A 24425-nucleotide genomic window follows, 5' to 3' on the forward strand; every position below is an offset into this window, starting at 1 on the left:
GTTTTTTTACCTCGCTGTCAGTGAGAGGGCCAGAGGAAGCAGCTTTAAGCTGAGACAAGGGAAATCCAGATTGGATATCAGAAAACAATTTTTCACTGTTAGGGGTGGCATTGGGATAGGTTGCCCAGGGAGGTGGTTGTGTTTAGGAGGCGCCTGGGCCTGATGCTGGGGGATAGCCCAGGGGTTATGGGGTTACACTGGCAGTGGACAGTTGGGCTGTGTGAACTTAAAGGTCTCCTCCAACCTGGATGACTCTGACTCTTGTGCTGACAATCAACGTCACTGTATCGTCCCTCCGGTGGTGTATTTTTTTCCCGTATACAGAGAAACTCGGTCTGGTTTCCTTGTGTGTGCCAATACGCTACTAAAAGGAAGCTTCCACGCCCGCTACCCTCACGCCAAGTCCGCGCTCCTGCTGGGCAGGAGAAGAGCTCTGGCTCGTCACTCGCACCGCGGTGCACGGCGCAAAACCCCACGGCTTTGGCGCTCCCGCCTCGCTCAGCCGGGCCGTGGGAGAGCCGGTGCTTTCCAGGCGGGCGGACGCTCCCTCCCGCTGACATGCGGGCGGCGCTGACAGACAGCTGACGCGCGGAGGAACACGGCTCCGCCGCGTCAGCGCCACCATCTAGATCCGGTCGCCGCCGCCATTTCACAGAGGGCGGGCGGGGCGGGACCCGCCGTCAGCGAGCGGTGCGCGCCCACCGCGGAGCCCCAGGGAGGGGGGAGCCTCCGCTGCCCCGCTCCGGCCGCGGCCCCGCCGTGCTCCCCGCGGCAGGAGCCGCTCGGGACCTCGAGGCGGCGGCGCCCGCGGGCGGCCCCAGAACGTTCCTTCACCCGCCCCGCCCCTCCGCCTCTGGCCCCGCCCTTCGCCGCCTTCGCCCCGCCCACAGAGCCGTTGGCGGCGGCGTGCCCGGCCCGGCCCCGCCCCTCGGTCCCGCCTCCCGCCCCCCGCGGCGTCCGGGCCTGGCCAGCGGCGGCGGCAGCGCGGGGCTCTCTCGCCCTCTGTCTCTCTGTCTCTCTCCCTCCCGGGCGGGCGGCGCCTCTCGGCTCTCCCGCACCTCACACCCCCTCACGGCAGTGACGGGCGGCGGCGGCGGGCGGAGCGCTCCCGCGGCAGCCTGACGGCCCCGCTGCCCGCAGGCAGGCAGGACTCCGGGCGGCCGGTCGGGCGGGCGCCCCCCGGCTGTTTCCGGAGGAAGGAGAAGCGCGGCTGCCCCCTCCCCCCTCTCCGCCTTCCTCCCCCTCCTCCTCCTCCTCCTCCTCCTCTTCCTCCTCCCTCCCTCCCGGCCCCCCGAGCGGAGCGCGGAGTCACCGCGGCGCGCAGACGGGCCCGGCACTCGCACACACACAATGGCGCTGAAACGCATCAACAAGGTGAGTGGACGCCGCGGCTCCTCCTCCTCCGCCGGCTCCGCGTCCCCACCCTCTCCCCTTGCCCCGCTTCGCCCCCTTTTTTTTTTTATTCTTATTTTTTGGGTAGTTTTTATTTTCCCTTCCCCCATCGCCACCCCCACCCCCCGCCCCGGGAGGAGACGGGCACGGCCGCGGGGCTGAGGGAGGAAAGGTGGGGGCGGGAGGCCGGGAAGCGGCGGCTCCTTCCGGCGGGGCCGCGGCCCGGCCGGGACGACGAGGCCGCTCTCCGTGGGGCTGGCCCCGGGAGCTCGGAGCTCGGCCCCGGCCCTCTCTTGAGGGCGTGGGTTAGGGAGCGGGGGCCGCGGCGGGGAGCGGCAGGTCCCGGGGCCGCTCGGATGTCAGCGCAGCCCGGAGCCGGCCCGGTGCCGCCGCCGCTGCCCCTCGGCCGGCGGGCGGCCCGGATGGTTCCGGCCCGTGTGTGCCGGGGGGGTCTCGGCGCGGTGGCGCTGCCCGGGGCGGGCAGCGGCCCCTCGGCCGGGCTCTCCCCTCCGCCGTGCAACTTCTCTCCCGCATTGTAAGATGGCGGCGGGTCCGCCTGGCCCGGGCCCTTTCCGGGATCCCTCGCGTTCCGCAGTAGCGCGGCGCGGACACTCGGAGCGGCCGCCGCGGTGCCGTCCTCGCTCCGTCGTCGCCCCTTTCCGCCGCCCCGGGGCCCTCCGGCCGCCCGGGGAATCCATCGGCCGCCCGGGGATCGGCTCCCCCCGCGCCCGGCGGGAGCGCGCTGCGCGCCGCCGCCTCCCCCAGTTGCACAATCGAAGCCGGGTGGAGCAACTTCGCGGCGGCTAACTCGGAAAAAATGCCGAGGTGATGAAAGTTTGTCGCCTTTTTTTTGTTGTTGTTGTTTGGGTTTTTTTTTTATTAAACCTGTCCCAGGGTAAGAAGGCTGCCGTCGTGTGGTTGCACTGGGGCAGCTTTAGGTTTTCTCGGCAGGTTTGAGAATTGCTGGGATGTGATGGCAAAACGCGATGGGAGTGCAGTGGCGTTACCGGGAAGTCGCTGTTGGTCTGTGCTCCTTCCTACGCGAGCTACGTGGAGCATTTACGTGTTTCAAGAGCTCAGAGGAGTTTCTTGGTCATCTCGTAGCCTGCCAAGATGGCAGAAAGTCAGTGTGTCCTGAAACCGGTGAACTCGGTGCACAAAACACCTTTTATAGACAGTGTATAAACTTCATGCCGCCTTTTAGTCTCGCTGTAATTAAACACAGTGCTTGTAGGCATATTTCAGTTAAAATGAGGGGGTTTATAATTTTTTTAGTGACTTGAAAGGTCTGTTGTCCTCGAAAATTTTAAATCCAGTCTTGATAGCAAGCTGAATGGGTTGTATTTGAATTACGACTATGCTCTGACAAGAATTCCGGAACAATTCCTTTTGAATTTGCCATCAGAACTTGTTCCCCTGTATTAGCGGATGATATCACTTGAGTTGAAACATAGCTAGGATACTCCCTGCTATGCTTTGTCATCAACTCATGCTTATGAAACACGTTCAGGCGCTGCAGGTAAGAATTTATTGTCAAATGTAAACCAAGGCAAACCCCCACTTAAGTAGTAATCTGGTGGTCAGAACCTGAAAACAATTGAGCATGACTCTTGAACCAGTAAGTCATCTCTGACTGCAGGGTTTTGGCCTGTTGTGTGCAGTCTCTTGTCTTGTATTGGTCCTTACATTCTGTGGCACTGTGTAGTGGCAAGGTTCTTCCTTTACCCAGTACAAGACTTTAGGAGTGGGGAGATGGTTGGATTATGGTTTTTTTTTCTTGTAGCCTTTTTGTTTTGTTTTGTTTTTTGAAGAGGCTGTTTTTAATCAGTTGCATCATGCCATGCTTCAAGATGCTTTTCCACATTCACATAGAGTTTGCTGTTCTGATTTTGTATTTGCCAGCCTGGAAACTTCTGTTTTGCTAGACTGAAACCATTGTTTGCAAGTTGCTTTCTTTCCAGTACGAACATTTACTGGAATTGAGGCTGAAATCAACAAATAGCAGGGCTAGTTTTGTAGCAAAATGGTTGTGGTTGTCGTTTTAATCTTGTCAACCAGCAAAGCCAGAGAGAATAGCACGCTGTCCCTGGTAAGCTGGGATCTGCTGTCATCCTGTTGTAAGGTCACAGATCAGACCTTGGAACTCTCTGCTTCCGTGTAGTATGTTGTTGGCAGTAAATGAGAACAGGCTAAAGAGAGACCAAGACCTCAAAACCTTGTAATCACACATAGCTGAATTAGTTTTTCTTGTGGTATTACTTGTAAGGACTAGAATTCGTTGATCTCCTGCAGCAGATGACATCTCGAATGCACCAGAGAAGATATTTTCAGTCTGTTTGATTGATTCCCCCTTGGTGGGCTTGACATGTGAAGGAAAATAACATTTTTTATTACATTGGGTAAACCAGACTTCCAAATTCTGTTAGTGTGTGTATATTTAATCTCAGGTCTGTTACACATTCAGGGTACAACAATTGCTACTTAAGACATAACTGCAAATTCTGCTTTTGGCTTGAAAATGAAAGCACATGAGTGTTTACGTGCTGTGTGCTGGGTTATCCACTTCTGGAACCCCCTTTATAAAGCACTCTCCAAACTGAAGCAGTTGATAGGTACACAGCCATTCCCAGAAAGGTTATTGTTATGCTGAAGCTCATCATGGCATCTGTGCCATCTGCTCTGAGGGTAGCCTACGTTCAGTTGGTAAAACTCTACTTTCATTGATATGGCTTGCTTTGCACAAGAGTGGCAGTTGTTTTATTATGGCAGGCAAGTTCTTTTACCATGGAATAACGTGAGCCTATATCTTTAGGTGTTTGCTCTCCTGAGGATGAAATTCTTCCCCAGATTTTTTCCCCAAACTGTCAAGAAATTCATGTTGATTTGTGAGTCTGTATGTAAATGCTTTGTACGTGCTGTGGCACATTGTCTTGGTCTGAAGTGTCAATGCTACCTACTGAACATACATCCTGTAATTGCTGCAGCATGTTGACACTTCCGCCTTGAATGATGATGATCCGGCAGTAAGGAAGCATATATGTAGGAGTAGGGAGTCAGGAACGCATAAAATTGAGGAAACTTGAGTATGTTACATCATTGATACACATCCATTTTATCACTGCTATACACATCCATTAATGTGAGGTAAATGTAAGTGGCCTAAGTGGTGATCTTGATAGGCTAAAAATAGAATTAATACAAGAGATGTATGCATGAAATGTCTCGTTTGTGAAATCGTAAAGAAAGCTTGTGCCTGCTGTGTTTTATGGCTATTTGATTAAGCATAGCACAAGCCAGCATCATTAAGCTGGAATAATTTATTAGAAAATCTTAAGTGGAGTTGGCATCCTGGAAGCTAAAGGCTGAAAGGGCGAAACCATTTATTGCTACTTAAGTACAGATAGGCTTCCATTGACAGTGGTGGAGGCTGAATAACTATTTTCCTCAAGGCTATAGCCTCCGGCACTATTCCTAGATGTATAATTAATTGCAACTTTAACTGCTTTTCTCCAGGTGCTTACAGTAAGAAATACTGCTAACCCTGGAGATATCCACAATATTTTTCAGAGGTGGATGTAATATGTATCAATAATGGAAATCTGCATTAGTTTAACCAAAGGTGATTCGGTTGAAGTGTTATGAAGCCTGCTTATTACTTTCTTTTTAAACTACTTTTTTTCTTTGAACTTAGTATGAAAAAAAAAAATAGCTTAGCTAGGTGAAGCTATTTGGAATAAAGTTTTCTTCTCTAGAGGAAACCCACAACACTTTACTTTTGCAGGCAGTCTTGGATTTATTTTGCTGTGCTTTTTCAAAATATTTAAGTAACTTGAAATTAATGTCATTTTAGAAATAAGTCTGGGTTTGTGTGTTTACAGCCTCAGAAAGTTAAGATTAACTAGCTAATGAAATTCAGTTAATGTAAGCTTAGTTCAAACACTTTAAACCTTTGTGAATGCTCTCTCTATGTATTGAATTACCTCTTTTACTGTAGTTATTTCAACTTAACTATTGTAAGTATCCAGGGCTAGACTAAGCCTTGCCTCAGGTGGTTAATTCAGTGCAACTATTGCACTCAGTGGTTGGGTCAGGTTGAGACAGAAGGCAGAAGGTTGATTTTTAAATCATATTGCAGTAATGGAGTTTGGGAAGCTCTAGGATTGAAGTGTTTTTTAAAAGTCAGAATAAAATTATTTGCCATCAGATGAAAGCTGTTGTCACTTAAGTTGCGTTAAAGATTTAGCTTATCCAAATAGTCAAAGTGACATTTAAACTATGAAATCAAATAATAAAAACGGAAATAACATTTCTTAATTGGGATGGTACTCTGTATTGAAGTCCAGCATTTATTATTAAGGTATTTTACATGTTTTAAGAACTGGACATTTTTTTATGAGAGAGAAAAAGTAATGTTTCCTTAGTTAGAAAGCTTGGGCTGCGATAACTTAAAAGATTTCTCCTGTTAATTGAACGTGGTACTGGTGAAACAAGTTCCCAGTCAGCACAGATCTTTAAATGTGTGCATTGGAGTGGGAGGAGAATGGGAATTGTTGTCTCACTTAAGTAATTCACAGAACTTCAGAGATCAATATTCCATTAGATGGGTACTTCTTGCATACCTTAAAAAGAGTTCTCCAGTATATTAAGGATTTAGGTGGGATAATGTATACAGAGTAAAAAGGTTGTCCAGCCTTTACAATCTTTGTGATCATTCCAGCTTTCAGAGATGTGGTTTTGAAAGTAAGCCAATGCTTTTGCGATTATTCCTTGTGTGAGTTTGTTCTACAGAAGAGCTGATGTAGAACTCCACAGAATGAGCCCCCTTCAACCGCCTGCCCAGTCTGTAACCGCCTCTGAGGCCTTTTCTGTGCTCACACATTAATGGGTGAAGGAGCAGGGAAGGATATAAACAGCTGTAAGCAGCAGCTTCTGGATCCTGAGCAGTATGGATGCCTCTTGCCAAAGGCATCTCTGTTCTTGCCGAGGCCACCTCCAGCCTGGTGTTATCCCCTACCCATGGATGTGTTCTCTGCATCCACGGGGTTGAACTGTCCTGAGAGAGTATGGAGGTTCTTAACCTTCTCTGAGATGGCAAGTGACAGCTGGTAAGGAGGGAGTGGGAAAGGGTTGAGCTTTTGTGTAATTCAGATTAGGGCATTGATACGTCATCTCTGATAAATCTTTCTGTTGAAAAAATATGAAGGTTTTGCCACTTTAAGTGTCTGCTCTGTGTTCTCATATAGGTCCCTCCCCTGTGCATCAAAGCTGGCAGATGGGAACTTGCACTTCAGCATTAGGTCTGATCTCTCAGTATAAGCTGACTTTTGTTGATGGTTTTAGGCTAAGATGCTATAGCTTACATTCGAAAGGCTGAGTTAAGAGACATGCATTTTCTCCTGTGATTGATTTGATGTAGTAACCTGATGGTATAATATGCAGGGAAAAAATAGGGTAAAAATGAAAGCGGCAGTGTGAATGTATATATTACTGCAGTCAGTAGTGCATTTTTAAACGTTTTAAAAGTTGGTTTTATCAGAAGAGAGTCTTAAACTGTATTGAGTTGCACACACTGAACAGTTTTATAAACTTTTGGAATCTAAATGCCTTTTTTTTTAAAAAAACACAGGTTCTCTTAATTGGACTTTTTATGGGACACTGATATGATACATTAAATGCAGTAGTTGTGTTGGGGAAGCCTTGCAAAAAATTAGTTAAAATTATATTCACAAGTTTAAGTTGATAGTTATGCCTTTGGCAGCTCTTTGTAAAATACTTGGATATAGATAAGGTTTAATACTGAAAAGTGAGCCAAATAGAGCATTTCAGGATTCAGGGCTGAAAGTTAAATAGGTAGGGGGGATTTTTTTATTTTGTTTAAACATTGTTCAGAGCCTTCTTACCAACAGTAAATTTCAGTATTAAATTTTTATTTAAAGGAAGCCTTTGTTCTGAACCTCATCCCTTTGAGAGGTGTGATATGCTAGACATCTTCAAGATCTCCTGCAGTTTTTTCCCCTGTAATTGTGATGGTTTTTTATTCTGGTCTTAAGAAGGCAAGTTGGGAGGATTGCAGACTGCTTTGCAAATGTTACAGCCCAGTAAAAAAAGGAGGCATCCAATGTTTAATCCTTTCCACAAGCATCTGGACACCAGAGTTGCAAGCTGAAGTCAGTGCAGATGCTAAAGTGCTTTAGGTCTTCCTGTTGGGAAGGCACGAGGATTGTATTAAGTGCTCAGTTAACTTTATAGTGAGCTTCTCTGTGACCTGGAGTTAGATTGGCCAGGTGCTCATCATTTCTGTGAGCTCTTCTAAGTTTCTGTTACATACGAGTGCCCTGCTCTAAGACAGTATTTCCCAACCTGTGTTGGCCTATTTGAGTAATAATGCCAGAAAATTCTTTTAAGTGAGATAAATGCAAACTTTGTTTTTCCTTTTAGGCTTAATTTTAGTTTCTTCTTGCCTTGAATAATATAGAGGGGTCTTCTGAATGAAAATTTGCCAGCTGAGCAATGGCCTCCTAATTCAGGGTGCAGTCTGTTGATAAAGGTGCTTTTAAACTTTTTTTTTAAAACTCCCCCCCCCCCCCTTTTTTTTTTTTAAACTTTAAGACCCTTCTGGGCATCACTGTTCTCTGCATAACTGAGGTGGAATTCAACTGTAAGAGCGGCTGTGTTTTGGTGGTTTTTTTGTTGGTTTTTTTTTCTACCCTGTTGTCTTGGTGTGAGCTGATTTTGTGTGTAACTGTACCTAATCCTACAGACAGGCCCTTAGTTTTTCATCTCTATGACTTAGCTGTTCAAAACACCAAACAGTTTTGAACAGTAGTTACACAAATAGCTTAATATGATAGGGTAGTTGTACACTGCAGCTAAGCTGGTGTAATCATTCTCTCACAGTTGTGTTCATAGAATATACCCCCTGTGGTATACTGCCATAGCTTTCACATGCATCTTTGGATTCATACAAAACATGGACTGTCAAGACAGCTTTTTAAAAGGAGAGCTGATTTTCAGAGTTCATTAGGTTAAATAATTAAATTTCAGAAAAATAAACTACTTTTAAACAGTGAATTCATTATGCTGATTACAGACGTGGTGTTACTTTTTAGAATATTAATTTGATTACTTTCTATTACACCATTTTCCTTTCCAAACATTTTCTTGAGAACATAGAGAATTCTTGTACCTTTATTCAGAAAGTGCAGGCCTACTGAGGTTATGTGCTCCATTGAGGCTGCTTGTCATTTCTACCAAGACCTGTCCTGTATCTGTCACTCTCCGAAGTTGTTGTTTGTGTAGTCTTGGCAAACTCTGGGAGGCTCCTGTCACACTGAGTCCAGGGCAGGGCATGTGCCAGGTGCAGCTTCTGGTTGATGTGGCAAATGCTGATGGCTGAGGTTCTGCTGCATGTCACTGTGCCCTCGACAAGCTGCAGGGCAGCCTGTTGGGAGGCTCTCGGGAAGGACTGCCAAACACCTGCATCTAACAAGTACTTAAGCTAGCATTTATGGGAAATTGTCTAGCACAATGCCAAAATCACATTCCTGTAGTGTCTTATGTTGAATATAAACTTCTTCCCAACTTCCATCAGTTTACATTTGTCTAGATTGGCTGTTCTGTTTCATTTAGCTTGGTGCATCTTGCTGCTTCTCTTGCGGCCTGTTTCTAACGAGTTACCCTCATCTCTGAGGGCTGCATTGTAGTCCTGGGTTACGGAACCAAAGATCAGTTTGGTTCTTGCAGGAAAAATCTCCCAAGTAAAAAGAATGCTAAGTTTCAGCGTCCAATATTCAAAAACTTGAAAATGCCAAAATTAAAAGAACCAGCTGCCATTGAGTGGCTAGGTAGTTAACCAGTGCTTCACTTCACACTTTTTCCTTCAGTGTACTTTAGTCAGTGTACACAGCCCTCATTCTACACTGAGCATAGGAATGTTTTAATAACCTCTGTTTTCAGGGTATGGTGATTGTTATAATACCTCAGAATTTGTGCATGTAAAGCAGTCAGATTTTCTTCATCTTGAGTAAGACTACTGCTGTGGTTTTGATTATTTTGGGGGAAACAAACCATACTTTTGAATTCAAAGCACAACAATAGGTGTAGTTGCCACCTTTTTTCTAAGATTGTTTTGAATGCCTTTAGTGAGTGACTAGGAAAGCAAGGTCTGTAACTTAGCTCCTTTTTGAGTTGGATCTGTCCAGCTCCTCTGCAAAACACTGGAATAAATAGAGTCGTTTTAGTTGCAGTAACTCTGAAATTTGCCGAAAAACATTACCTGCATTGTACGCCTTCCAAATCTCAGAACAGATGAGATGGGCAGTAGACAATACTCTCATTCACGAAGGGCTTGTGTACTGAAAAGTAGGTTCTTTGAAAAGACAGTAGGTGGTCACCTGAGTAGTTTGTATCACAGTCCAGGTACACAAAGTGACTTAATTACAGTTACACAGCAGCCTGGCATTTCCTTCCTTGAGTGCAGGGCTAAAAACATGAGTATTTCTATGTTTGTCTTCCATTATACCATTACAATATTGCTGCTAGACATTGTACAAACAATACACAGAATGTAGCCTGAAAAATTCAGTACTAAGGAGAACCATGAAGAATAGAAACAGAATAACCAAAATAGGGAGAATCACAACTGTTACATTACTGGTTGTGTTTTGGGTTTTTAAGAAACCCAAGGTTTTTTTCTGTGCTCTTTGATTCTCCACTATTTTCTGTGACTGCCCTTCATGTGTTTCCTCTGCATAGTTGCTCTAATATCTTTTTTATTAAATGACAGAAACCTACATCTTTCTGTATCTATGCACTGTCATTACACATTGGGTTTTATCTATTTATTGTTGGCCAAAAAGCTAGCTTGTTTGAAACTGATAACTTTCTGCTGGTATTATTTGTTTTGTGATGTGTATTATGGCATTGCTTTCTTACTCAGCTTAGAAATCCACGTTTGGTGTCCTTTCAAACTGTTACTTTCTGCTTCCAGGGGTAATTAATTTCCATGCTGAAACAAACGTTTCAAATGCAGGTGTGTGGGATGAGGCAGTAGTTCTTTGCTGCTTGACACTCCTTAATCTTCAAACAGGCTTAAATGTTCTTCCCCTCCCTTTATAGCCGCTTCCAATCCTTCCTTCTTTTTTAAAGCTGTTTTCAGCTGTGAGCTAATGAGTAAGACTATTGCAGTGATGCATTTTTGGATGCTTAGGGTTTGAAATACCCTGTTTGATACAACATAAGACAAGCAGTCAAGTTAATAAATGTTGATTTTTTGATTGCCCTGAGTGTCCTTTTTATTCTTTGTTGGTTTCTTTTTTGTTTTCTTTTGGTTTTTTTTGTTTGTTTATTTGGTTTGTTTTTTCTTTGTTTTCTCATTTTGTTTTGTTTTTTTTTCATTTCTGATTTAACTGCATATCACCTTTCATGGCCCTCCAAGGTAGAACAAGTTATTGTCTGGACACTTAAAGCAAGTTAACTCCAATTTTTTCCAATATGCTCTCTTGACTACAAACCAGAAAGCTGCAATAAATGATTTTACAAGTAGTTCTGTTACAAACCAATATTAAACTTCTACAAACCGATGTTAAATGTGATTGAGTTTAAGCCTGTGGAGGACAATCTTCAGTCACTGGTGGGAGTGATCTTCTGCCACCCTGTATTTAAGTCAGTTGATACTACCTTTAAAATTAAGGCCTGGCTATTCTACCTTAAGCTAGAAAAATGTAGTAGTAGTGCCACAGAGAGTATGAATTCTGACAAATGGGAAGGAAAGAAGCCAGCACAGATGCTGGTCTGTTTTATACATGGCAAGAAGGCAGCTTGGTAGGCACCCGGCTGCTGTTTCTTACAGAATTTGCGGAGACCTGAAAACTTTTGTTGTCTTGCTCCTGGATATTTGGATGAGATAGCCCTTGTTATTCTTTACATTTTCTTCGTTCTTTAAATGGCTTTTGTAATCTTTTAAATAGATGGCAGAGGGGAGTTGTTAGAGGGTTTTTTTAGCAGCTTTTCTGTCAAAAAAGACACTTGTGGTTTATAATAGAATCATAGTCCTGCAGTCGTACCCCCATGTCAATGTTTTGGATCATCACTTGAAGCATAAACCATGTTTTCTATATGATTATATTTTTTGCAAAACAAGCAGATTAGTTAGCCTTTATAAGCATTTTTTTGGAAGTATTGATTTGGGGTTTTGTTAGCTTTCTGATGAATGTACAGTGAAAGAGAAGAAAGGAGATTAAGAATGGGGCTGTTTCACCAAGGAACCTGCATCTTGCTAGAAACTTGATGTGAAACAGGCAGAAGACAATGGTGCTGAGTGTTGCAGTGGCAGGTACTGTTGCCATATTTCTAGTTATCTGTGTTTTCTAAAATTCTGTTATAAAATTGTACATGTATTGCTTCTTGTGTATGCTACACTGCTGTTGTCCTCTAATAGTAGCATTGGCGCTTACTCCTTAAACAGTGTTTAAACCTGTAAAATGCTGAGTGACTAATCATCCTTGTGGAGAGGTAGGAGCTATCACAACTTTATATTTGGAAACTGGGACACAGAAATGGTGACATGCTGGAGCTATACCGGAAACCTCTGGCAGTGACAGAGACTACTTGTCACGGTTGTAATTCAAGACTAATCTTTTCCGATAGGCGAGAGCATGTCACTCCGTAAAGTCTTTCACATTTGCTTCTTGGGAGTTTTTTTGTGGTGGGGTTGTGGTTTTTTTTTTTTTTTTTTTAAGTCAACTAAAAAGTGAAAAACTGTAACAACTCACTCCAGGCAAATGTGGGTCCTACTTTTGGGATTTTTAAGAAGGTTTGGGATGTAGCTAAATACCTCTTGGTAAAGCACTACCAAAACCATGTGAACGAAAAGAAGCACAGTTGGAGAAGTAGGTATGGCAGTAGAAGAAATATGAAAAGTAGAAAGCTCTTATGTGTAGAAATTCTTCAAAACAATGCTTGGGAACATTTTTTAATTCTAAATACTAGTTAATAAACTCTGCTTTGTAAAATTAAACCTAATGTGGTCTTTAACTTCTTGGTTAGAAATGGGTAAAAGCAGGGCAACAGTTATGAGCTGATTTCCTAAAAATTAGTTCTTTAAATCAGCTCATGGAAATGATGATGCTTAGTTTTGGTGTCAGATCTGTTTTTCAGATTAAATATTTTTTCTTGTAGAATTTTTGCTCTTGATTGCTGAGAAGGAAAGTAGGTTTGTGTTTATACTAAGTGGGAAGCTTAAAAAAAAAAAAAAGCTACTCCTTTTCCTTCAACAAAATGCTTCAGCTGCACTCCAGATATCACAGCCCACGTGCCTCTGCTTGTATAGTTTCCAGTTATTCCAGTTTGCCTGTTGGATTCAGCAGTTGTAGCTTTGAGAAGGAGGTGCTTTTTGAAGTTACTCACAGAGAACTTTCCGCTCCCTTGTTGCAAAAAGCCTCCCCTCTTTGTGTAGATGTGAAGTGTCGCTCACTTAACAGGGAGGCGAAGTAGGTCTGGTGCTACTGTGAGCCAGGGTTTGCTTCATGTTTGCCCAAGTTCTTCCACAGCCTTTCACACTACTGAAACAAACAGCTCTACTACAAACTTTACTCCTCTGACCATAGTACCCAAGAGAAGCAAATACAAGAGTATGCTACCTCAGCCTTTTTTCCTTTCCAAATTTAATGGGTGAATTACTTGCCCTGTGGGTGAAATGCTAGGTGTGATGTATCACGTGCTCCTAAAATTATCTGTATATTGAACTGCTTTGATTAGCACAATTAGTGGTGGTTTTTTTGTTGTTGGTTTTTTTTTTCCCTCTGAAGTGTTTTGCGACAGACAGACTAGTCCTTTCATTAATGAAGGTCACTGCTTGTTTGTTATGTAGAACAGTTCAAGTAGTTAGAAGGAGTAATTCGGTATAGACATATATTTTGAAATTACTGGAGTCTGAAATATTCTAACTAGTTTGTTTCAGCTTTTAAATTATTTTTAGTATTACCAAAGGGATTTTTGCACAAACTTTTCACCAGAACTTAATAAATTTAATATATGTCTTATATTTGCAATGCTACTTCTCTTTTCCTAGTTGAATTACTGACATACTCTTAATTTTCCAGCTCTATGAAAATATCTATTTTTATCTTGAGTACTGAATTCTTGTTTCTCTGAAGATGATGGCACCTTCTGAAGAGCTCTTTAGTCTAATGCACACACCTCTAACAGTCCACTTTATGCTGATCTTTTCTCATCCTTGTCTTCATGGTACTCAATTTGATAATTTTCATAAACTGCATGAAGAGCCTTTTCATAGTTCTTAATCCCTGAGATAGTGAAAAAATAGGATCTAAATGTTCTTCCAGGATTAAATCAAATAATCCAATAGTAACTATACAACTACATTAAAATAATATTTGTGTCTATCTCCTTATTTCATTGCTACACCTTACTTTAAGGAACATGATTATTTTTTTTTCCTCTCAGATTTTAGAAGTGATTGATCATTCATAGACCTGGAAAATGTATTTAGATGAGAAATAAGCCTGACTAACAAAACCTGCTCTATTTGTTAAATGGAAAAAAAAGACCACCCTGAAAATTAAAAAAAAAAAAAAACCATAAAACTTTCTATCTGAAATTCTTTTTCATATGGATCTAATGAGTGATATTTCACAGAAATAAGTCTATTGCAGGGACCCCCAGTAGTAAGTGTAGAGAAATGTATTCTAAATGTGTTTACTGTGATGATCTGGAAAGAGCTGTTGCCTACGCTTTAAGTAACAGCAGCAGTGAAATGAGCTGTAATATTAATTTCTTTGTGCCGTTGCTTATCAAAACTGATAACACTCTCATTTTGTAGAACAAGTCTGATTCCAGTGCAAAACTGAAGTCTTGTTACTTGGAAAGTTCATCAGAATTCGCACATGTAGGGAGGGGAAATCTGGGACTAAATTTTCTTGGTGTTTTGGGGAAAGGGGATTGGTGTGGGGTTTGCGTGAGGTGTTTTTGTTGTTTGGGGGGTTTTTGGTTGGTTTTGGGGGCTTTTTATTTTGTTTGTGGTTGGTTTGGTTGTTGTTTGTTTTTTTGTTTGTTGTTTTGTGTGTGTGTTGTTTTGTTTTTGTTTTTGGGGTTTTTTTGAATGTAAAGTACAGAATTTGTGAAATGTGAAGGATATACTTTAAGATCTTCCCAGACAAAAGTTAGCTGTCTGGTCCAAATCTGCATGTGTTTCCAACATAATAGGTATGCCTGGGCTTCTTAAGTGTCTGACAAAGTTTTTGTTTTAATGACTTGTAGAGACTTGCAGGAAAAAAACCTGGTGTGGTACTGTTAAGGTATGGAAGAAGGGATGAAGGTTTTGCCTTTTCCCTTGACTTCTAGATACCTTGACATGTGCAGATTTATAGAGGCTCTTGAAGCCATTTTTAGATTCAAAGCAGAGCAGGGAAGAAAGAAGGTGGCTGTTACATGCTTTAACTGAAAGTGTAAATTTAATTTTAAAAGACACTGTCCAAACGAATGACTTGTGGAGCATTAAAACATTTTAATTATTGCAGAGCTGCTTTGATTCGTCGCAGCAGTATTGTTACTACACAAGGAATCCTCCATCTGAAGTTTCTGTTTTCAATCCTTCTGGAATGGGGGAGGGAACTGTTTCTACAGCTCAGTTATTTTGAATTTTAAAGGCGTAATTGTGAAGTGTAAAATAAAAAATACAGATATTTCTCCTGATTCCAGCACTTCAATGTTCCTGTCTGTTCTAATCTGTACAAGATAGATCCATGCTGGAGTTAATGGTTAAAGTGAAACTGAGTTCAGGGGAGTTTTTCTTTCTGTTCTGAGTTTTAACGTCAGGTGTTACACACATAGTGCTTTCTGTTTCATGAAGACTCATCAATAACTTTTTCTCCTCCCACTTCAGGCTTCTCTAGCTAAGACTGAGTCCTTGGAAATCTTAAAGTGATTAAACTTTGCCTACTTCAGGATTTGTGTCCTGTTGTCCTTTCTTCAATAGGAATGTCTTTATAGTAGTACTTGGAAAAGCACAGTCACTGTAGCTGTTCACCTTCATAGCTGGTTTTTGTGCTTGTTGTCATAATTTTATAAAGACATTTTTTATACTATCTAGTGGTTCTAAAAGATATTAATTGCACATTCTCCTGTGTTTGTGTATGGAAAAACTACTAAAGGTTTTTGCTAGACATGAAGTGAAAATTACTCTGTTCATTAGTGTTTCTGCTCTGAACAGTGTATTTTTTTTTGGTTTTTTTTTCCTAAAGGAACTTAGTGACTTAGCCCGTGATCCTCCAGCACAGTGTTCAGCGGGTCCCGTTGGAGATGACAGTAAGTAACTTTAAGGTTTCTGTTTTGCTCTGCTAACTCAAAGCATATCATGCATAGATAATAATGCGGAGTTTTTCTTTTGTAGTGTTTCATTGGCAAGCCACAATTATGGGACCTGTAAGTATTCTAATTCTTGTGATGTAATATTAAGTGAGTAGTTCTTACTGAGAAGAAAACTGTGGGGGTTTTGATTTACTTCTTTTTTTTTTTTTAACTCCCCTTATTTGACTTTAGTTCTAGAGGTCCTTCTTAGAGTAGCAGAAAATGAAGGAGGGGAAAGAAGTCAATTATTTTGTTGTTGCAGTGTTTTATGAGGACACATTTCAGCTGAGGTTATTTCTAGAGCAGTGTTAGATATACTGTCACTTAATATCTAGAAACTTTGTTTGCATTTAACTTCTCCAAAGTTTGAATCTAGTATGGACTTTACTAGGATCTGGTCCTAATGTCAGGAATTAGTTGGGGTGTTTTTTTGTGAATCTTAGAGCAGGGAATCCTTATTTGGCTTAGTGTTCTACTCTGAGATCTTCAGTTCTTGAAGGATAGAAGGGGAAAAAAAATCACTGAAGTGTGAGGTTTTAGTTTTGACTGGAGGAAAAAACTGTTCAGTAAGCATCTGAAACTTGAATGTGTTTTTTTCCTCATTAAGGAAGCAAAATGTCTGCCTTTAATGAAAACATAACGTGGAAACACTTGACATCTGGAGTTCTCAGGGCTGGTTATCTGTACTGAAAAAACTAAACCTTGTATAACTTGCAAAGACAAATAGTGGATTGCAGTAGACCTGCAGCCACACTGTGATGCTTCTGGTAAAGCTACAAAGTAGGAATTAAGTATCAGTGATGCTGAATGGCCCTGACTTTATAGCTACAAGTGTGTTACTCACAGTGGAAAATGTGCTAATTAGAGGTTCACCTGATTGGAAAAATATCTCTTCATCTCAAAGTGCCTGGTCCTCATTGATTGTAACTAGGTACCTCAAAGAGATAGAATTGTTCAGTAGCTGTATTTGTGCTTAACTGACAGGGATTGTCTTGCACTATACTGGGTATGATGAATCTGTGTGACTGGTGTCTGCATGGTCATGAGGTGTAAAGCATCAGTTGAATTTAAATTGAGATTATTATTTTTAGTTTCCCCTTCTGGTTTAATAATGTACAGCTCCTTTTTTCCCTGTGTGGCTTTTGTGGTGTCAGAAGGTCTATGTTCCTATTTCCAGATTGGGCAATATCCTGACAGAAATGTGGTGTTTAGTAGTTCTTGTGTTCCCGTGGTGTCGCCTTTAATAACCAACAGGGATTGTAGAACCAGTCATCTGGTCTTCCACCTCTGCAGGCTCTGATTTTCTTGGATAGGTGTAGGAGAGCTTGCATTGGTTTAACACATTCTAAGACAAGTTTCTGTATTTGCTAAAATGTATCCCCAGAATATGTGCAGTAAAAGGGTTGGTTTTTTGGTTCCTCAAGGCCTTACATGGTATCTGTTGACCAAATACAAGAGGTTATATCTTGATTGCTAGATTTTCATCAGAGATTAGATGTGGGTATAACCTACATGTTGGCAGGTTTGAATCCCTTGTTTTTGTGGTGCAGATTGTCATTTTCTGGTATTTAACTAAGTAAGATATAGTTATTTCTTTACATTGGTGAAACATTTTTGTAATTAATATGAGAATTCAATTTACAAATAATGCAGAAGTGTACTGTGTACATCTCAAATTCATTTTCCTAAGCCCTGAATCCAGAATTAAAAGTGTAGTAGTCTTCAGGTTAAACAATAGCTGTTGCTTTACTGCAACTTTAATAGTTGACACCTGAATGAATTATCCTCATAATTGTTTCCTCGGACAAAGGAAATGTAAAATACTATTCCACACTGTATTGGAGTGAATTTCTAATACAGAAAGGGAGGAAAAATTCACTTGAATATTGTTTGGGGTTTTTTTTTGGCCTGTTTGTTTGTGCTGGTAGGGTGATAGGGGGTTCTGTTGGGTTTTTTGTTGGGATCTTTGTTAGTTTTTTGATTTTTTTCAAGGAACAAGGAGTTAGCTGTGCATTCAGGGTTTTCTGAAGGGCTGAGCAATGCCTAAGCTAAGGACAGAACTTAAGAGGGAAGGGGAGTCTATGGCCACTCTAAACCTGAGTTTTCATAACAGAAAAGCTCTAAACACAGAACTGGATGATTTTGAGTCTGATGAAATCCCCACTCTGTTAACATTACTTTTTGGAGTTATCTCAGAAGCATTTGAATGCTTTGCCAAGTAATTTTGAGTGGATTGTCAGAGAAGCTGTTTTTTATGAAGCATTAGCATGGAGAGGTCCACATGGAAAGTGGCATGTATGTGTTCTGTATCACCTTAGGAAGTAGTAATTGAATTTTAATTGTATCTCTTCTGTTGGTGGATTAAGCATTTCAGTTGTTTAAACAACTTTCCTCTCCTTTTCTTTATTTAAAAACAAGATCTTTAGTGGTATTTCGTCCTAAAGATGATAATAGGAGAATTATTTGTTTGCTTTGACAGAACGACAGTCCATATCAGGGTGGTGTATTCTTCTTGACAATTCACTTTCCTACAGACTACCCATTCAAACCACCGAAGGTAGGTATTGCTTTCTCATTTGTGAAATTAGTGCTTTTTAAAGAACTGAGGGCAGAAATTGTTGGTCTCAGTATTGTAATATTGTCCAGTTCTCACTTCATCTCACACATTTTTATTGTATATTAGACTGGCTGGGTCGCATTCTTAACTACCACAAGAATGGGTGTGTTAGCATACACTTTCTGAGCAAATCCATGTGTGTGAATTTGGAATATCTTGGAATGATGATATGGGGTTATTTCTGGTTTTCTTAACTGATAGGCAAACTCATTAGCTTTGTGTTACTATAATAGAATTCTTGCTGAGGTGACTGTCAAGTATTAGTGTAGTTGTTTGGACTGGTCTGTAGGAATGTGACACTATGGGTAGGGATTAACTTCCTGAGTGCCTCAAATCAGTGAAGAGGTTATCTGTTAGAATTTGACAGTAATTGCAAAATATGCTTTTTTTCTCACTAGCTTTATCAGCCATTAGCTTTGTCTTCCAATTTTCAGTCAATATGAAAGTGTACCCTTGGAGTGACTGCAGTATTTGAAGTTCCTTAGCTGTGTGACAGCAGTGTTACTGTGGTTCAGGCACTTCTCTTGAGTGTCTTCATCATGCAGGCAGCTGTGATTAAAACACAGCCTCGTACTTGCCCTCTCTCTGTTTGAAATAGTGCCTGGTAATGGGGGACTCAGAGATTGCCGCTTGGGTGCATTTCCCTGAATTTGGTGCAGTTTAACTGCTTAATCCTTTTCTTTTAGAGTAAATTGAATTGACTAAAAGCTTGACTGAGAAGAAAGGATGCCATCATTGTCATCATTGACCAAAACACTTTTTTTTGGTTTGTGTTGCAGGTTGCATTTACAACAAGAATCTATCATCCAAATATTAACAGTAATGGCAGCATTTGTCTTGATATTCTCAGATCACAGTGGTCTCCTGCTTTAACTATTTCTAAAGGTAACTGTAATTAAATGTTTCCAACTTGTATTGAATACTGTGCTTTTAGTTTGGTAACGGTGCCTTACTGCATTTTTAGTGGATATTTGTTTTTTCTAACACTTTGTACTACACGGCTGTTTAAGGCCTTGTCTGGCCACTTGCTTCAATATTAGCAGAGTTTACTTCATTGGTCCCAGGGGAATCTGCCAGCATTTAGATTGAAATAGGCCTGTGGTGGTGTATGTGAGCTAAGGCTGAGAAACTGCTTGTTTGCAACTGTCCATGTAGATACACATGTGCATATTAAATTAAAGATTAATTAAAAGTCAGTTTTTAATAATGAAATTTGCATATTTTTTGAGTGTCTAGAATAGCATGCAGAGTTATCTTGCATATCTGTGGTGGATGAATAAAACTGTTATTGATATATGTTGGTTTCTGCCACTGTGCATTGGCAGTGTATTACATCATGAACAAAGCTTTCTGATCCTACTTCAGGATAAACTGATGTTGTGTTGCAATAGAAGATTTTTAGCTTTCCTCATTTTACTGTATAAATAACAGATAATTCTCAAATACTTTCATGATGATCAAGTTGTTTTGCCTCACAGCCACTAGTCTCTATGGCTTCAAAAGATTCGTCAGTGCCCTTTTGTCTATAGAACTTGTAATTCTTGCCTGTCCAAGGCAAGGAGTCAGTTTGTGATTTGAATGTGGATTCCCTATATATTAATGCTTCACTGTTTTCCTTTAAAGCTGCTGTGAGAGTAGGAGATAAAGTTGCCTACACAGTTGCCTGCAACAGCGTTACTTTTTTTTTTTTTTTTTTTACAACATAGGTGTAGTTTTATCAGAGCAGACCGGGGTGTTGTTACCTTACGTACAACAGATAAAGAAGTCGGTCTGATTTAGAAAAAAAGAAATGTGAATTTGAAGATTTTTCTAGTGTTAGTGATGAAAAAAACCATGGATGTGTTGGTCATCAGAGTACATAATGTGCTTTTGTTGGCTGCTATGTTTACGTCATAGTGCAGGGGACAACAGTGCTGTTCTCGTGTGCTCACTGACAGCTGTAAGTATTGGGAAATAGAAAACAAATAGTTCTTACAAACTTTTAATTTATTCTGGGATTTTTACTTAGAGCGAGTTACAAATTTATTTGGCTGTTTATCAGGAAAATACTTCTTAGGTTCTCTCCTGTACTGGCATTGTGCTCATGTAAAGATCTCTGTTCCATTGAGATTGTCGCTCCTGTTTTGCTATTGAGAATGCTTTTTTTTTTTTTTTACAGTTCTCTTATCCATTTGTTCACTGTTATGTGATCCAAATCCAGATGACCCACTAGTGCCAGAGATTGCACGTATCTATAAAACAGACAGAGACAAGTAAGTACAGAGTTGCACAAGCCTAGTACTTTAACAGACTTTTGTAAGAGTGCATTGTCAGACAGCAGTTGTGTTCAGTGAGCCTTTTGTGAAAATCCAAGATGGAGAGGACTTGTGTTCTTGGTAGTGCATAATTTAAAAACAGAGGAGCCTGAACAGCTTTGAAGTTGTGAGTGAAAGAGACTATGTTTTACTCATGTGTGGAAGTATTTTACAGTATGTGTTGTCCATTTTTTTACTTACTGCACATAAATATAGTTAGATCTTTATAATGAAGAAAAGATAGCTGTGTTGTTTTGGTGCTTTCATTTGGCAGCAGCTTGGCCTGTAATTTTGGTGCTCCCCTTGAAAAGAGACTGCAGAACTTTCTTTTCTATCTGTGTTGCAACAACTTCATTTTCTTTAGGTACTTTTAATATTTTGCACAGATAGAATTATTAGTTTGTTTTTTTCATATATATATGTTAATGCTAAATACATTTGTCCAATTAGGTACAATAGGTTAGCAAGAGAGTGGACAGAGAAATACGCTATGCTGTAGGGTAAGAATATCTGCACATTATGGTGCATTTGACAGAATGGAAATTTGTCAGCACTTGGGTGCTGCATGCTCTAAGCACTGGATTAACTAACAGATAATGGATGCACCAGTTACTGAACCTGGAAATTTAACAGCTTGATCTGTGATTAGTGTGTAATATATTGGCTAGTCACTATTTCTCACAACTACTGCTCTTGCATGGCCCCAAAAGAAAAGTTAGTATGAAATAATTATTGAGTTCTGAGCCAGCTTGTCAACTTGTTCTGGTAAGTATTTACCCAGATTTTGTCAGAATTTGGTGCAAAGTGATGCCCTGCAGAGAGACCTCATGCAGAGAGCTGGGTGAATTTAAACAATCCAAATTTCAACTTTATTCAGCAGTGTCTGTCTTCTATATATAAAGTAGGAAAACATATGGGTATTATGTTCTGCCTTTATAGTTGAAAATTAACTTCTTACTGACAAGCATGGAGTTAAGTGTAAACTAATTGTCAGGTCAGTTCCTGTGGAAGTAGTGTACTTCAAATAGTCTTTTAATGTCCTTTAAAAAATAGTTTGAACAGTGTATTTGTGTGGAAAGGGAGTATTAAGTGTGAAGAAATGTTTAGTGTTGTTTTTCTTTAAAATGGGAAATTTGATGTTCTGTATCCAATGGTATTATTAACCAAATAATCTTTACTTATGGCATGTGATACAGTGTAATCTTTACCTAAGAGCAGTATTTAAACAAAATACTCCCCTTGCATCTCCCATCCCAGATAGTCTTTATTCCTTCCCTTTCAATAATTTTCTCACAGCAGACTTCTGGCAAATTTGCTTGTCATGAATTTCAAGCTTTTCCTATAAATCAGAGAATATCCTAATTTGTCTACAGAGAGAATTGTTCGATTTTTTTCAGTTCAGGTATATCTTGGTACAGAAAGAAACGTCTTGTAGTGTAAAGAGAATAGGGAGATAGGGAGAAGGTTATGCTTAATCATAAACTGTTGAGGAAATTTCCATGCTGACATTAATTCACTTCCTCCTTTTGTTTGCAGGTACAACAGAATATCTCGGGAATGGACTCAGAAGTATGCCATGTGATGCTACCTTAAAGTCAGAATAACCTGCATTATAGCTGGAATAAACTTTAAATTACTGTTCCTTTTTTGATTTTCTTATCCGGCTGCTCCCCTATCAGACCTCATCTTTTTTATTTTTTTGTTTACCTCCTTCCATTCATGCACATGCTCATCTGAGAAGACTTTAGTTCTTCCAGCTTTGGACAATAACTGCTTTTAGAATCTGTAAAGTAGTTACACAAGAACAATTGCCCAAGATTCAGAATTTTTTTTTTAATGGAGCATGTGTATTATGTGGCCAATGTCTTCATTCTAACTTGGTTATGAGATTAAAAAACAAACAAACATTCCTCACTGCTCTAACAGATACTGAAGATATCACCTGAAGGGGGGAGGGGAGATGGATGTTCAGTTTTCTCCCATCAAAGAAGTAACATTGCTGTAGCAACATCCATCTTGTTCCAAACCTTCCAGTGTTAGAGAACTGAGGTTTTATTATTTACTTTTGCTCATAACTGATGTGTCTGGAGAATTGGTACTGAATCTATAGCATCAGCAGAACAGAAAATGTGATGTATCTTATGCATGTCAATAAAGGAATGACCAGTTCTTGTTTTACAGAGAATGGAAATTGGAAGTCAAACATCCCTTGTATTCCAAAATAGGGTTTAAGAACATTTTTGTAATTCATTTAAATTTTGTTAGGAGGCTTGGAGCTATTAGTTAATCTGTCTTCCAAAACACTGTTTAATATAGCACTGAATAAATGATGCAAGTTGTCAATGGATGAGTGATCAACTAATAGCTCTACTAGTAATTGATTTATTTTCTTCAATAAAGTTGCATAAACCAATGAGTTAGCTGCCTGGATTAATCAATATGGGAAACAAAATCTTTTGTAAAAGCAAAGCTGGTTTTTGTATATACTGTTGGCATTTGCCTCATTGTTTAACATCAAATAATGATGTAAAGTTCAATAGAGTGAATCTTTTGCCATTTTCAGTTATAATGCTCAGTCTGTTGCAGGTTGGCACATTGCTCGGCCTGATGTATGCAGAATTAATAAGCTAACATAGCAGTGTAGCCGTAGTAGTGTGCTACACTTGGTGCTGGGAGCCCAGCGTTCACGGATGGACTTGGGACCCAGCCGATCTGAAGTGGTGTATCGTGGAGATACTTCCTGATGCACCCGCGTTTGCTGACTGAGAACCTTTTTCTTCACCTTGTACACTTGACAACTGAAAGATCTTAATGTGGGAGTAATGATGAGGCAAAAAAAATTATAAAATAAAGTACTGTTTTGATGTGGGAATTGTCATGAGGCTGTGTTGAAGTGACTTTACTATGTGGGATGTTCGTTACCATTGAAAAGGACTTGTTCAGCCATGCTGCCATTTACATTGATGACTATTTTAATGCAACAGACACTTTCTTCATGTCAGGTGACTAAACGTGAATAAAGACTCATTGCTATTGGATTTTTGTTCTACAAGAAACATTGTCTTGTGCCATTAGTTTATCTTCGCAGCAACAAGGGCATTATTAAACATCCGACTCTCTTCTTTCCTGCCCTCTCCCTTCATATTTTTCCTTGTTTAATTTTTTTGGTCTCCATTCTTAACATCCATAGCTTAATTTTCTCTAGTCTTGTACTATCACTTTATTGTGCATCTGTGACTTCTCACTGGCACCACTTTTGCACTGCTTATAGTTATGTACATTCTGATTCCTTGTCCCCACATGGATGTGGAAAGCTAGATGTAAAATAAATGTTAAACCTTAATTTTTATAAAAATTTGAACATGTAGTTTGGACATGGTTTGTTCTGGTTCTAAACTATGAAAATGAACTTATTTTCAAGTCTAGTTGGCTTGAAATGTAGAAACCTGGGCTCTCTTTAGCAGCACATGCCTCACTGAAGACATTCTGAAATTTGTTTGTGAAGCTGCCGTTCATGCAGTATTTCTGCTAACCAGAGATTTTTGCTTACACCATATTGCTGGAAAGTTGGAGTGCAACTGCCAGTAGAATTACAACTGAGGTAAAAGTTTTTATTTCTAAGCTTATAAATGTGCTGCTCTTTTTTTTTTTTTTTGTAATTGTAATTTGATGCTTATTTGTCGTGTCATAGCCACTGATACCACTTGCATGATCGACTAGAAAGGTGTTTTTTGAGATATACCAGGCTTTATGAA

The 24425-nt window shown here is 40.5% G+C and overlaps 1 protein-coding gene across 1 annotated transcript; it reads left to right on the forward strand.

The window, feature by feature from the left end:
* The first annotated feature begins 789 nt into the window (after nt 1-789).
* UBE2D3 (ubiquitin conjugating enzyme E2 D3) lies at nt 790-24031 on the forward strand. The gene is made up of 7 exons (XM_050338072.1): nt 790-1374; nt 15654-15717; nt 15803-15834; nt 18239-18316; nt 19156-19261; nt 20535-20628; nt 22207-24031. Exons 1-7 carry the CDS (start codon nt 1351-1353, stop codon nt 22250-22252), a joined length of 444 nt encoding a protein of 147 aa, XP_050194029.1. The 5' UTR covers nt 790-1350; the 3' UTR covers nt 22253-24031.
* The last annotated feature ends 394 nt before the right edge of the window (nt 24032-24425 follow it).

Source organism: Myiozetetes cayanensis, unplaced genomic scaffold (assembly GCF_022539395.1).
Source record: "Myiozetetes cayanensis isolate MyiCay16 unplaced genomic scaffold, myiCay2020 scf7, whole genome shotgun sequence".
Taxonomy (NCBI): Eukaryota; Metazoa; Chordata; class Aves; order Passeriformes; family Tyrannidae; genus Myiozetetes; species Myiozetetes cayanensis.